This window comes from Colletes gigas, unplaced genomic scaffold, assembly GCF_013123115.1.
Source record: "Colletes gigas isolate AHSC1104 unplaced genomic scaffold, ASM1312311v1 Colletes_gigas_Sc00005, whole genome shotgun sequence".
In the NCBI taxonomy this organism is placed as follows: domain Eukaryota; kingdom Metazoa; phylum Arthropoda; class Insecta; order Hymenoptera; family Colletidae; genus Colletes; species Colletes gigas.
Genome location: NW_025106634.1, coordinates 6,624,944 through 6,638,093, shown reverse-complemented (window position 1 = coordinate 6,638,093; position 13,150 = coordinate 6,624,944). Strand labels below are relative to the sequence as shown.

The 13,150-nt window shown below is 44.5% G+C and overlaps 3 protein-coding genes across 3 annotated transcripts; all 3 read left to right on the top strand.

Moving 5' to 3' along the window:
* The first annotated feature begins 1,102 nt into the window (after nucleotides 1–1,102).
* Nucleotides 1,103–5,353, top strand: LOC122395290. The gene is made up of 14 exons (XM_043392733.1): nucleotides 1,103–1,395; nucleotides 1,469–1,821; nucleotides 1,897–2,066; nucleotides 2,131–2,233; nucleotides 2,387–2,676; nucleotides 2,752–2,999; nucleotides 3,104–3,470; nucleotides 3,542–3,649; nucleotides 3,720–3,995; nucleotides 4,068–4,420; nucleotides 4,475–4,544; nucleotides 4,596–4,707; nucleotides 4,750–4,918; nucleotides 5,015–5,353. Exons 1-14 carry the CDS (start codon nucleotides 1,103–1,105, stop codon nucleotides 5,289–5,291), a joined length of 3,189 nt encoding a protein of 1,062 aa, XP_043248668.1. The 3' UTR covers nucleotides 5,292–5,353.
* A 349-nt stretch (nucleotides 5,354–5,702) lies between these two features.
* Nucleotides 5,703–7,550, top strand: LOC122394974 (pyruvate dehydrogenase E1 component subunit alpha, somatic form, mitochondrial-like). Its single transcript, XM_043392211.1, has 6 exons — nucleotides 5,703–5,752; nucleotides 5,987–6,160; nucleotides 6,259–6,477; nucleotides 6,545–6,793; nucleotides 7,083–7,328; nucleotides 7,401–7,550. Exons 1-6 carry the CDS (start codon nucleotides 5,726–5,728, stop codon nucleotides 7,548–7,550), a joined length of 1,065 nt encoding a protein of 354 aa, XP_043248146.1. The 5' UTR covers nucleotides 5,703–5,725.
* A 658-nt stretch (nucleotides 7,551–8,208) lies between these two features.
* Nucleotides 8,209–12,835, top strand: LOC122395101. Its single transcript, XM_043392431.1, has 6 exons — nucleotides 8,209–8,687; nucleotides 8,925–9,407; nucleotides 9,485–9,657; nucleotides 10,582–11,334; nucleotides 11,758–12,159; nucleotides 12,254–12,835. The coding sequence occupies exons 1-6, from the start codon at nucleotides 8,651–8,653 to the stop codon at nucleotides 12,761–12,763; spliced, it is 2,358 nt and encodes a 785-aa protein (XP_043248366.1). The 5' UTR covers nucleotides 8,209–8,650; the 3' UTR covers nucleotides 12,764–12,835.
* The last annotated feature ends 315 nt before the right edge of the window (nucleotides 12,836–13,150 follow it).

The window sequence follows — 13,150 nt, the reverse complement described above, 5'->3', positions numbered from 1 at the left end:
TTCTAATTTTTTTTGACGCTGTTGTTTAAACTAGAATTAAACATTTTACATTTTATACGTTCGTCATAAATTTTACAAGATAAAAAAAATATATTGTGTAATTTTTGAAACTGTGTTCGATAATTTCTACTCGATAATTCCCTTTCGTTACACGTAATTTAAATTTAAGCTCGATCGAAGTTCCGCTGTCTAGTTTGACAAAGATTCGAATAAATTGTTTGATGTCAGCGATTTGTTTCAAGCAATTTACCGGTATTAAACGATCGATCGACGCGTAATCGTAGGACGAGGACGAGCGGTCGATACTATCCTGCTCCGTTCCGCTCTGTCCTTTCTAGGAAATCTTTTTCTGTTCGTCGAAAGATATACTCGATGAAGAATACATTGAGCAAACGACTCGTTTTTAGCACATAATTGTCTTCCTTATCGTCAACGATCGACAGTATTCAACGGTGGTGTATTCGCATGAAATTTCACGATGCACTCAGCGTTCCGAGATTTATCGTCTCGGCTGTGATGCACGACGTTTTGCCTATCTACGATCATGGTATAGAATGCGATACATAAATGGAGCGAGGCACGAAGGAGACACGGAACCGGCGGAATAAGATCGTCGAGACGGTCGACGATCGGCCCTATCGTGGATCGGATGGATCGCTGCGGACCGACGTGCAGATCGTCGCTCGCAATTTCGCGAAACATATTGCCGGAACACGCGACGTTGCGACACAATCCTGCCGTAGTAAAATAGGAACCTAACAGTTTCTTCCATTTCTCGAGCTCTCTTTGTAACGGAAAAGTCACCGAGCGCGTACGAGGATTTCGATTTCGTCGCACTCCCCACATCTCTTTCGTTTTTCCAACGTTCGTTAAGCCAACGCAAGCTAATATTCTCATCAACGTTTCGACAGTTTTGGGTAGCGTGTCGGTGTTTCATCGATTCGATCTTTATCTTTACAAACGACGACTTTTATACCGAGTTTCCAGTGTTCTTCATTTGGTAAGGGAATTAGAAATAACACAGGCATAGCTAAATTGTAAAAAATATAATAACTAACAGGAATCAAATGTGTTTATGATCGGTAGGGGATACCGATTTCCAATGGCGACCAGCTTTGGTTGCACGAAGGACGACGAGGACGACGGATTGGAAGATGCGTCGACGACCCGGGGAAACGTCAGGTTTCGAAATAGAAGAACGTTCGTCGAGTATGCAAAAATTCTTCGTATCGTTTTGGCGAGATGGATATCGATTTGTAGCCAGCTTCGCGACGAGAAATTGAACGAGGAAGCGGATGACTTGATTTTGCCAAGCAACGAAGAGTGGCGACATCGTGTCTATTATAGATTGGTTGAATTGCAAAGAGAATGCGACGCGGAACTCGTGATGAAAAGGTGATCCCTTTTTTTTAAATAATTGATCAATCGCTATAACGATTCGTAAAATTAAGAAGCATTGAAATTTTAGGGCGGGCGAAGCTGAACTGGAAATGCAATGCCCAAAAACGGAAACGCAGCCGATAACGATCACGGAGTCGAAGGTGGAGGAGCAGAGGAACAACTGGGAATGGGAACCAGAGGTTTGCGAGTATGCTTCGAAGGGTAAAACAAGGAAAAATCGGGTGGTAGAATCGACGGGGTCAGTGACGAGCGTACGCGGGATCGTCGGTTCGATGACGGAAGCCTGTGTTCAGCCGGGTTGGCGCGTCAACGATATTTTGTTGGCTGCAAAGGTCCTTCAAAGAGATTCAACTTCCCCCGCCTATTCCGACGAGGCCGAGATGCGTCGAGTATTCGGACTCGTTTACGACGTACTTAGATGTAAGTTCTTAATCCCTCGTTAACCGATTAAAAAATGTAAATTTCTCATATATTTTCTTTTCACGTTCTCCTTAGACAAGAAGATTTTCAGCCGCGCTCTGACGGAGGTACAATTTTGGCGTCGCAACGTCTCGTTGAAGGATCGAGAGAGGATCGTTTGGTTGCTGCTGTACGACATGCAAGGGAGGAAGTTCGCGAGACGAGGCGAGATCGCCGCCGTCGAGGAGCGCGAGAACATGTTTAAAGTAAGTCGATTATCGTAAAGATGTTATACGATATGGAAATAAGTGAACTGCTTTCGTTCGTTAGGCTGCTGGATTGATGGACATCGAAAAGGCTCTTCTGGAGGCGAAAACGCATCTAGCCGCGAGCGTCTCGCGTCTGCGAATCCGCGGCTCGGCGCTCAGTCTCGGTGAATACCTTTGCGCTTTAAATCCTTTGAACACGGGATCCGTTGAAACACACGGTAGAAATTAAGTAGAGAAAGAGACGTAGATATCGCGAGTACACCGGTAACGATAATCTGTGCAAATTTCATCGGCGCGCGATGCTCGAAAACGCGAAGACGAGCTGTTGCCGGCGCGTTTGCGTATCATCGAGGGCGTCACTTGGGGCAAGGAAGCCGCGGTGGCCACCGGATGGGTCAACAGCAACAAGATCCCCGACAAGGCGGAATTCCTGCAAGAAATGCTCAAGTTGAAGTTGGTGCATTCGGAGAACGGGGACCCGACGGAGCTCGAGGACACCGGTTACGTGTTCGACTCGATTTGCCCAAGGATGGTCAACTTGCACGAGAAAGCACGGGAGACCGTGGCCGTGTCCAGTCTTGTTCGCGATCATCGTTTCGTATTTCTAGTGAGTAAATATCTACGATGGTGTAGTCAAGTCTGGTAATTGATATGTACGAACGTTTTGTGTTCGATCGACTAGGAAAAATCGTTGTGTCTGGGCGCAGCGGCATTGGCGCGGGCGATTCGTGTCGGACGTTTCTGTGGCCCGGTGGTTCTGACGCATTCGCTTGCTCCTCGACACACGGGATACCTGGCCGAGTTGCTGGAGGACATCGAAGACGCCGGCAGACTATTGGCTTTCGGAGCTGGTGATCGTTGTTGCGAATACGAAACGTATTTAAGAGACCTCGGCGTCACGTTGCAACGGTGTCGCGTGTTCTCAGAAAAGTACGACTTTGTCTCTTTAAACCACCGATGAGCAAACCCGAAACCACTGAACTTCAGGACAAAAGTTGCACAGACCCTTTGACCATAAGTTTCCGTTCCTTCAGATACTCGTCGCATCCCGCGATTGCTGAATTGGAGAGAGCTACCATAGTTCTCGCGATACCGCCGTGCAGCTATACCGGTGTCAGGGATATCGTTGATCTTGCCGTGGCCCGCGGTGGGGACGCCGATCTTCTCGAATCGCTGACGAACGCCTGCGCCACCGAAGACGACCAGGACGAGATCGAGCAGCCGCGTGCTCTGTTGGCCGATCAAATGTCCACTCTGAAATACGCTTTGACCAGGCCGAACGTTCAGTTTCTCATATACGAAGCGCACACGATCTTGCCCTCGGAGACGACGGAAATGGTTCAACAAGTGGTCGATTACGTTAACCGAACGGCCGCGGAGAAGTACATACGCGATCATCCGGTAAGGCTGTTGATCCGTCGAAGCTCGCGGTAGTTGATTATTTCTTCCTGGTTTTTTTTTCGCAGACGAAGAAGAAGGCGCCAAAAGAAGGCAGGGATCCGTCGAAGACGAGCAAGCTGGAAAGATCGAACGAAACGGGAAAGGACGATCGTGTGTCTATGATTTCCGCGAACATCAGCGTAAGGTTCTTTGCTCTGTACCTTAAGATCACTCACGGTCGATTAACCACTCTCTCTTAAAAAATTCTAGATCCCGGACAGCGATCTTTTCGAAGTGGGCAGTATCGACGACATTTACGGAGAGAACGTCAGTCACATGCTGGATCCAGGATGTTTCCTCGCTGTGATAAAAAGAAAGGAAATGATGCAGTTCGACTCGTTGTTTATGATCAAGGTAGCGGAATCCAAAGGGTTGTTCGGCGATCCCAACGAACAGCGAGAGACGAAACGCGAACTGCTTCCTCTCGATCGTTCGTCCCGACGACTCTCGCTGATTAATCCACGAAAACGGACGAAACGTTGCAAGGTTTGTTTCGTTTATTTATTTTAATAATGGCAACCCAAACTGGTGCCCCTTCGATTGCTTTTCTTCCCGTAGATCGAGATCGAACGAATAATGGCCCACACGCACTCCTCGTTGACGAAAACCATGCACGAGAATCCAGTTTGTCCGCGGCATGAGCGTCGTCAAGCTTGGAGGGACAATGTTCGGCCGCAGGTACGCGAAAGAAGAAAATGGAACGGGCGTTATCGTCGCTGCTATCGAACGAACGCGATCACGATCGTGACCGATTCTTTCGACGACGCGTCTTCCTCGCAGACCTTCAAACTCCCGTATCCGTGGACTATAGTGACGCCTCGACTTCCACTGAAACTCGATAATCGTCGAACAGTCGTGACCGAATGCGTTCGGATCCGGGACTCGATTAAAAATCCATTTAAAAAACGCGCGTGATCTCTAGATCATTTCTGGTATAAACATATAAGTTCTGCAGTATCCATTAGGCGATTCCAGTATACTAGTATCGTTGTAGTACTAGGCCCATCTAGTGGATACTGCAAAACAGAAAAAAAGGTTTGTTGGATAGTGTAATTAATTAAGTGTTACGTTGCTAATCGCTGACAGACGTTGCAAAGTTTCCGCGACGTCGAACGTTCGTACAACTGGCAAAACCAGATGGAGAGCGTGAATCGCCTAAGTGTGCCCGTTCGCGCGAAATCGTCGCGAAAAAAGGCAGGTAATTATATTTTGAATCGATCGTACTTGACGCGATGACTCTTTTTGCGGATTACGTTAAAGCAGGAGTTGCGAGAGATCTCCTCGTCGTCCTCTACGAGCGTGTCTACGGCTCGTTCCGAAGTAAATGCGTTCACAGACGGAACAGTATCGCGACAAGAGGAAACCTCGTCCGTGCTAATTAACTCGTTCAGCATCGAACCTTTGATACGGTAATCATTTCAATTTTTCCCATTCTCCCTAACGTTCCTGGATCATTTCCTGTAAAGGTAAAGGTTTGTAAAGGTAACTAAACAAATAAAATCTAGTCGCGGACTTAAATACTCCGATGACCTGTCGAGCACGATTCTGCGATCACCGATTCTGGCTCGAGCGCTACGACGCATTCCGCTGGAGAACGACGTCGAGGAATCTGAGGAAGAGGACGTCAACCTACACCCGAAAACTAGTACCTGGTGGGGAGTGTCGAGAAGAACGTCGCGACTTCTTCGTCCAGGCGGTTCTATCGAACATGCTCGACTACCTTATAGTTATCGGTTAGAAGCCACCACGGACCGTCCGATTTCTTCTTCGCGCGATTTCTAGTTCATTTTAGAAATCTCGATGATTGTTCAAACGAATCAAATAAAATAAATGCGACAACTCTGTAAACGTAGCTTTATGAATCTTTTAGCTCTCGCGAATTCGAGCTTCGTCCAACGTGTTGTTTACGGCGTTCACGCGAACATCTGTTACAATTGACGATAAAAATATCATGATCGATCCTTCGTGCACGATATAGTCGTTTGTCAACGATCGGGACACGAGAAACGTCAACTGGCAATGTTTCAACGTCGGTCGGCGCGACACGACGAATTCTAATCGAATGGATCTTCGAATCCTATTTCGTGTAGCGGTCGACGAGCACACACGCGATCGATCGATTACTATACTGGACGTTGGGTCGGAAAATGTATTTCTCAAGATTATTAAGAAGGTGCACGAAACATCAATGTCTTTCCTTTCCCCGTCATAGGGGAATGACCAAGGAAGTGACAATAGACACGGTAAGATTTATCTTACGTTATTAAATAATTCAGAGGTTTGTTGTAACCGTCGCAAATACCAATAAACAATTTTAAGTTGGAAAGAAATTGTAATTAAACACCTCTTATTTCCCATTTGAGAATCAGTATCAAAGATAGCAAAACTATGATTGAAATATTTCCTATTTTTTTACGTACTTCGATTGAACAAAGCTCATAGATCTATCGCCTCTTTTATGATTCCCTATCGTTTAGAAGTATGAGTTGTATCGCTTGGAAAGTGGACCGTCGAAGAAAGCGACGTTAAACGAGGAGGAAGCCATTTACGCGCTGAGAACAATGAATTATATCAGACGAATGCAAAATAAGGCCGCGGAATTGTACAGATTGCGTTTGATAAACGGTTTCCTTCATTTGTATTCCGGTCAGGTAAATATTCTCTGGTTAGCCAGGATGGAGGTTGACACGAGGAAAGCGAGATGATGTTGAAACGAGAACAAAGAGTACAATGATACGACGTTTTGCAGGAGGCGGTTGCCGTAGGGATGAAGATGGCGATGAAGGACACGGACAGCCTGATCACTGCTTACAGGTGTCACGGTTTCGCGGTGGTTTTCGGCGTGTCGGCGCGGGAGGTTCTCGCGGAACTAATGGGTCGACGAACAGGTGTGTCGAAAGGCAAAGGTGGATCGATGCACATGTACGCGACGCAGTTTTACGGGGGCGAAGGTATCGTCGGCGGTCAGGTGAGAGATCTGAGAGATCTGAGATCTTTAGAGATTACAGGCTCGTGGAATGAACGTGTATCGACAGGTACCGATCGGTGCTGGATTGGGATTCGCTCACAAGTACAATGGCACTGGGGGGGTCGCGTGGGCGGTGTACGGGGACGGAGCCGCGTCCCAGGGTCAGGTCTACGAGGCGTACAACATGTCGAAACTATGGAATCTGCCGGTAGTGTACGTTTGCGAGAACAACAAATACGGAATGGGAACCGTGGTAGACAGACACTCGGCGAACACTGCCTTTTACACTCGAGGAGATCTGATTCCAGGAGTCAAGGTAAACGCTTGGTCCTGGATATAGAAAACCGTGGTACGGACAACGATGTAGCTTTAGTTAACCCTTTGCACCCCGAATTATATTTCAATTTTGCTACCAGCAGCTCCCAACGCTTTTAAGCGTTTTATTTGAAATTTACCTGTTAAAATATCTGTTTTATTTACACTGTTGTTGTATTTTGTAACTTTTAAGTGTACGATATCTCTTTAAAATTGATATCGAATCACACTCGACATAGAAGTGCAAAGGGTTAACAGCGAATCCCGTCGTTTTTCGATTTCTTTCTCAGGTGGACGGAATGAAGCTCATAGACGTTCGCGAAGCCGTCAGGTTTGCCAGAGATTATGCTCTCCGAAACGGCCCGATCATATTGGAGATGGATACGTATCGATACTTCGGGCACAGCATGAGCGATCCTGGCACCTCGTATCGTACCAGAGAAGAAATAAGCGCCGTAAGGACAGAGGCGGATCCTATCATGATGCTGGCTACTCTTCTCGTGGAGAACGGCTTGAAGACTGAAAAAGAAATTAAAGTAAGTCTCGAGAGCATTTCTCTTCGCCGTCGTTATGCCCCCTAATCGATCGTTTATCGTCCACGCGGCTAGGAGATACAAGACACCACGTGGAAAGAAGTAGACAAGGAACTGGAACAGGCCAAAGCCGATCCGTTTCCAGAAATGTCGGAGATCTCGTCGAACGTTTATGCCCACCAAGTGGGCAATGTCCGCGGCAAAGCGCCTTGGCAGACCCATTGAAAAGGGAAACGGTACCTCCCGGTGGATCGTCGATCGCTGCATCGTTTGGCGTTTCGCGCCAGATTTTTTTATTTACATTTAATTTATATAAAACGTTTACCGCGATGTATTTTTTCGAGACATAAAATATAAGTTTTGATAGTCACGGTCGTGCCTTCTTCGCGGTGAAAAATATAAGGGCTGATACAAATGTTCTATCGCTCTGTATAATTTGTAACGTTTACCGAAAAATAGTCGGCGTAAATGTACCGATTGATCGAGCATTCCGGATAATTGAAATTTTTACTCTGACAAGTAAAAGGGCCAACTCGAATCGGGCATGATTCGCGAAGAAGAAACGAACAACGGTCTGTGGAATGCGAGCGGCTGTTTGTTTCTCGGTAGTTTCTTACTCCGTCAATTGGAATGATCAATTAAAACGTCGCTTGGTGTCGCGCTGGAGGAAGATGCCACGAACGTGACAAGGAAGGGAGATTAGGGCTGGAGAGAACGGTCGTAAAGAGTGAGTCAGAGGTTCGTCGGAGCAACGAGAAAGAAGGCGAGGCGAATGATTCCGAAGGGAAACGACGGCGACGGTGACGGCGACAGTCTTTGCGGGAGTCGATCGCCTTCTGCTGCTCCCACGTGCATTGTTACTCGTTGAATCTTAACTAGACGACGTCGTAACATTTTTACGGATCGTTTCTGCCCGTTGCGTCGAAAGTCACCATGAAAAAAGTGAAGTTGTCGAACGTTAACGCGAATAAATTCGAGTGGCCGTTGAAAAACTAGAAATTACATTACATTGTATTGATAATTAAATATTGCCAAATGTGTAATACTCGAGTAGGAGAAATTAATGTAGCGCAAATTCGATAGTACGTGCTTAGTGACTACATAGTGCGCGCGATACAGCATCAAATATTTCTTTCGTGTTATGGTCGGCCGGACGTATGCTTATCTATCCATTATTTATCGCCGTATCCTGTTAATTTATAGTACGAATGATGACAGTTTGTGCCAAACGATCGTTTGTCTTGGTAATATTCTTCTTGCGTAACAAATTCGAATTCGCTTAGGCGCGATCCGATCCAAAGAACGATCGAACGTAGAACGCAACGATGGGATGCGACGGCGAGCTTACTGGGATACTTCGGGGTAAGTGTACTCAATTTCTTATTTTCTTCAATCGCGCTACGTGTTTTGATACCTAACGAAGAAATAAAATATTGAGATTATAAAACAATAATAAAAACTGAAACCTCCTGATCAACCATGAGCTCATTTCCTATTTTTAAATCGACCACGCTGATTTTCAAACCGTGTTTAATGTAAAATAAAGCTCGAGAGAGAAGACAATAAACGAAGCGTTCGTAAAAGTTATGCGTTTTATAGACGTGGTGCAGTTTCTGGAATGCCTGAGGGAGGTGAAGCTTCCAGTCAGCTTGGAGAGTATCCGAGATAGCTTGCTGATACGATCGAAGGATACTTTGACGATGTTTATGGTGAAAAGAATCGAAAGATCGACCTCCCCGGAGGCGTATTTGAACATGAACGCGGCTGGATCGAAAGGTTTGGTGATCGCGTCGAAAACGGAAGCCGAGGGCCAAGAATACGTGGAGGCGGAGGAACACCCACCGCAGAAACAATCGCAGTGCGAATATTACGAGAGCTTTGACACGGTCGAGCCGACGAATAACGTCGACGGTGATGATCTCAAGAGCAAAGACAAGGAGACTGCGGAGAGCACGTTGATGGACGCTTACGCGAACTTCTCGACGGCTCAAACCAAAAGCAAGTGCCTGAAGTACGGTCCCCTTTACAGAAAGGAAGGAAAGAAGCTGTTCGTTTTCGAACAGTATCGGGAATATTGGGTCGGTAAGTGGGAATTCGAGGGGTCACGGCGAACCGTGACCGCACGGGACAAGCAAATAATTTCCACGCGAACGTCGCAGGTTTGGTCGGATTGCACTTGTTGATCTACGGAAGCGATCACGATAATCGTCCGTGCATGATCCTGCCGATTCGCGGCTACACGGCTCGAGCTGCACCGAACGCGATCCCCCGTGATCAACGAAGAAGCGAGTCCACGTTCGAAATCATTTGCCCGGGTAGTAAAACATTTCAGGTAAACGAGCTTATACTTATTCGCTGCGCAATAGTAATAGTACGATTTTAGAATATGATTATAAAGAAAACTATTGCATTTACAGTAAGGTGTACGAACACGTTATAAACAATAGTAATAGTACGATTTTAGAATATGATTATAAACAAAACTATTGCATTTACAGTAAGGTGTACGAACACGTTATACGCAATAGTAATAGTACGATTTTAGAATATGATTATAAAGAAAACTATTGCATTTACAGTAAAGTATACGAACATGTTATAAACAATAGTAATAGTACGATTTTAGAATATGATTATAAAGAAAACTATTGCATTTACAGTAAGGTGTACGAACACGTTATACGCAATGGTAATACTACGGACTTTAGAATATGATTATAAAGAAAACTATTGCATTTACAGTAAGGTGTACGAACATGTTATACGCAATAGTAATACTACGACTTTAGAATATGATTATAAAGAAAACTATTGCATTTACAGTAAGATGTACGAACACGTTATACGCAATGGTAATACTACGGACTTTAGAATATGATTATAAAGAAAACTATTGCATTTACAGTAAGGTGTACGAACATGTTATACGCAATAGTAATACTACGACTTTAGAATATGATTATAAAGAAAACTATTGCATTTACAGTAAGATGTACGAACACGTTATATGCAATAGTAATACTGCGACTTTAGAATATGATTATAAAGAAAACTATTGCATTTACAGTAAGGTGTACGAACACGTTATACGCAATGGTAATACTACGACTTTAGAATATGATTATAAAGAAAACTATTGCATTTACAGTAAGGTGTAAATGCAACACTTATAAATAACACTTATTTAACATTATCGAGTCTCGAAACATCAACCAGCATCTAATGGTTATTAATTATGATCGTGGGGGTGTTTCAGTTCGTCGCGAGGACACCGAAGGACATGGAGCAATGGGTGGCGCAAATTTCTGAATTGGGCAGTGAAGAGAGACACGAAACCAAAGAGCATACGAAACTCTTGACCACGAGCCCGTCCGAGAAAAACGATACCTCGCAGTCGGACGAAAAATTGCTTCAGAAAGATTCGAGTTTTAAAGAAGAAAGATATCAAGACGTGGAATCGTTGGGCATAGATAAACCGATGCCCGACGAGTCGTCGATAGTTCCTAGTATTGCCATAGACAAAGAAACAGTAAATCCGTCCCCTTCTTCGAAGGACACGCTTTCGGAAACTACGAAATCTCCTATTCCTATTGTTCCTGCTTCTATTCCAGCTCCTCCGTTGCCCGCTCGGATTCCTCGAAGATTACCATCCCTACCCGTGCACGGTTCGTCGTCTTCGTACGAACTTTCCGACGAGGAAGAAGATATCTATCACAAGATCGACGACTTCAAAGATATAACGCACTGCTACGAGAACGCTAATAAAGTTTGCAAAGCTAGAGTCGGCGATAAACAATCGAAAAAATCCACGTCGTACGACGACGTTTGCGCGAACGTGAAAGAGAAAAATAAGTCTGGGAAAAAATCAAAGAAGAATCGCGAATCCCCTGCGAAACAATCGATTGCCTCGCAAAACGAGGAGACGTACGACGATGCCGCGTCCGCGATTACCGTGTCAAAAGATCGCCTTGAGAAAAAAGAGAAATTTCAATCCTACGATGATGTCGAGGTAGGTGACAACTATATTAGGTCATTGTTCTTTAGTACATTCACAAAACACGAGCGTTAACCTATTCAGCATCATATTAGGTGTACAAATGAATAATCCAAATTATCTTGAGCAGTTATAAAATCAAGTTTAAAGTCAATAGATCTTCCCGCTCTTTTGCGGTCATATAGTGTTGACATATAGCTAGTTAATACAAAAGATAGTTTAGCGAAAGGCCTAACAAAACCTTCAATACTATTCAATTCGGTACGTTCGTATACTGGCGAAGAAGAACATTCATTTACTTTCTTTTAAAATGAACATTGAATGTGGCTGAAAAAATTGGGTTGTTCGTTTGTACAGCTGATACACCTTTTCCTGAAATTTGAAAATGTTAAACGGTAATTTTAGATATTGACGGTCGCTGTATGTTTCTATGCACAGAGTACACTTTCGAACGACACGTCGGGTAAAGCCCGAACGCCGGAGAAGACGGAAGAGCCGACCAAGTCACCCCAAAAGAAATCGTTCCTAGACAGAGTGAGAAGCAGAAAGGAATCTCCGCGGAAAAGCGAGAAGAAACAGAAACGTAGAACTCCGACGCCGCCGCCAACAAACGTTCAGGAACTGCCGACTTACGACGACGTATCTAATTTGATAAACGGTCAGGAGGCTAAACAAAATGTCGAGGAAGAAGAATCGGAGTATAAATGCCCGCCACCGCCTAGACCGGTCTACGCGCAGCCGCCGGTGATCGCCGATGCAGTCGACGAACAAGAACTTTACGACGACGTCGCAGAGTGCCGCAAAGCCTATAAAACTGAAGATACGTGTCAATCGGATAGGGTAAAAAAAACGTTTAAATCAATGTTTGATTGTACTGTTGATTCCTACCAACCGAATCTAAAAAATCTCTTAACGCGTTTAAATAAATTTTCAGCGAGCTTCAAGGCAATTAAATTACGTCCACGGTTCTACGTGTACGGAGATCAACGACTCCGTATCGTCTGATAATATAGAAGACAACGACGAACACTATCAAATACCACGTAGCAGCGAGTCGAACAAATACCCTCCCGTCGATCAACAAGAAGAACTATACGACGATATCGCTATACTAGCAGACTTTACAGCACGACAAAAGGAATTGCTCTGTAAAAAAGACAGCGAGGACGTAACAAAGACACAATCTAGTTTCGAGAAAAGGTCGTGGAATCGATTTGTCAATGGGAAAAAATATAAAATAACAGAGTCCGTGACTTCCGAGAGAAATTCTCGAATTTCAAGCGGTGCCGAAGACGCGGACGACCTTGCCGAGCAACACGGTTTAACGCGGATAAACACCTTCCAAAAATTAATTAACAAAATGGAGAATTCCCTTGGCAAAGCTTCCGTCAAGACAACGTCATCGATGCTGTTGAATAAAACAAACGTGGCCAACAATACGTAATATCGAAGGGAGCAGAAAACGTTATACGTTATAAGAAATATCATTGAAGATTGATTCCTTTATCGATAAGATAAATATGTAAGGAAGGCATCCTTAGTCTGTTTGAATGTGGCGCGTGAGTAGTATGTCGCGATCTCCATACGTGTCGCTAGAGTGACGAGTCGAGGGAGATGTGCCACGAGGGTAAATGCGACATTTATTTGAAAGAGTGATTAGTGTACAAGAAGGGTGTGAATAAGAACATTGAATCTTGTTTTTTAATGTATTATTTATCGGTAGGTTGGTGGTGTAAAATAAGTAGAAGTGTTTCTCTGTAAAAACAAAGAGTTTTATTAAATTCAACGCAATGCAATATGACTACTTAATGAATTGATAGTCAATTCTACC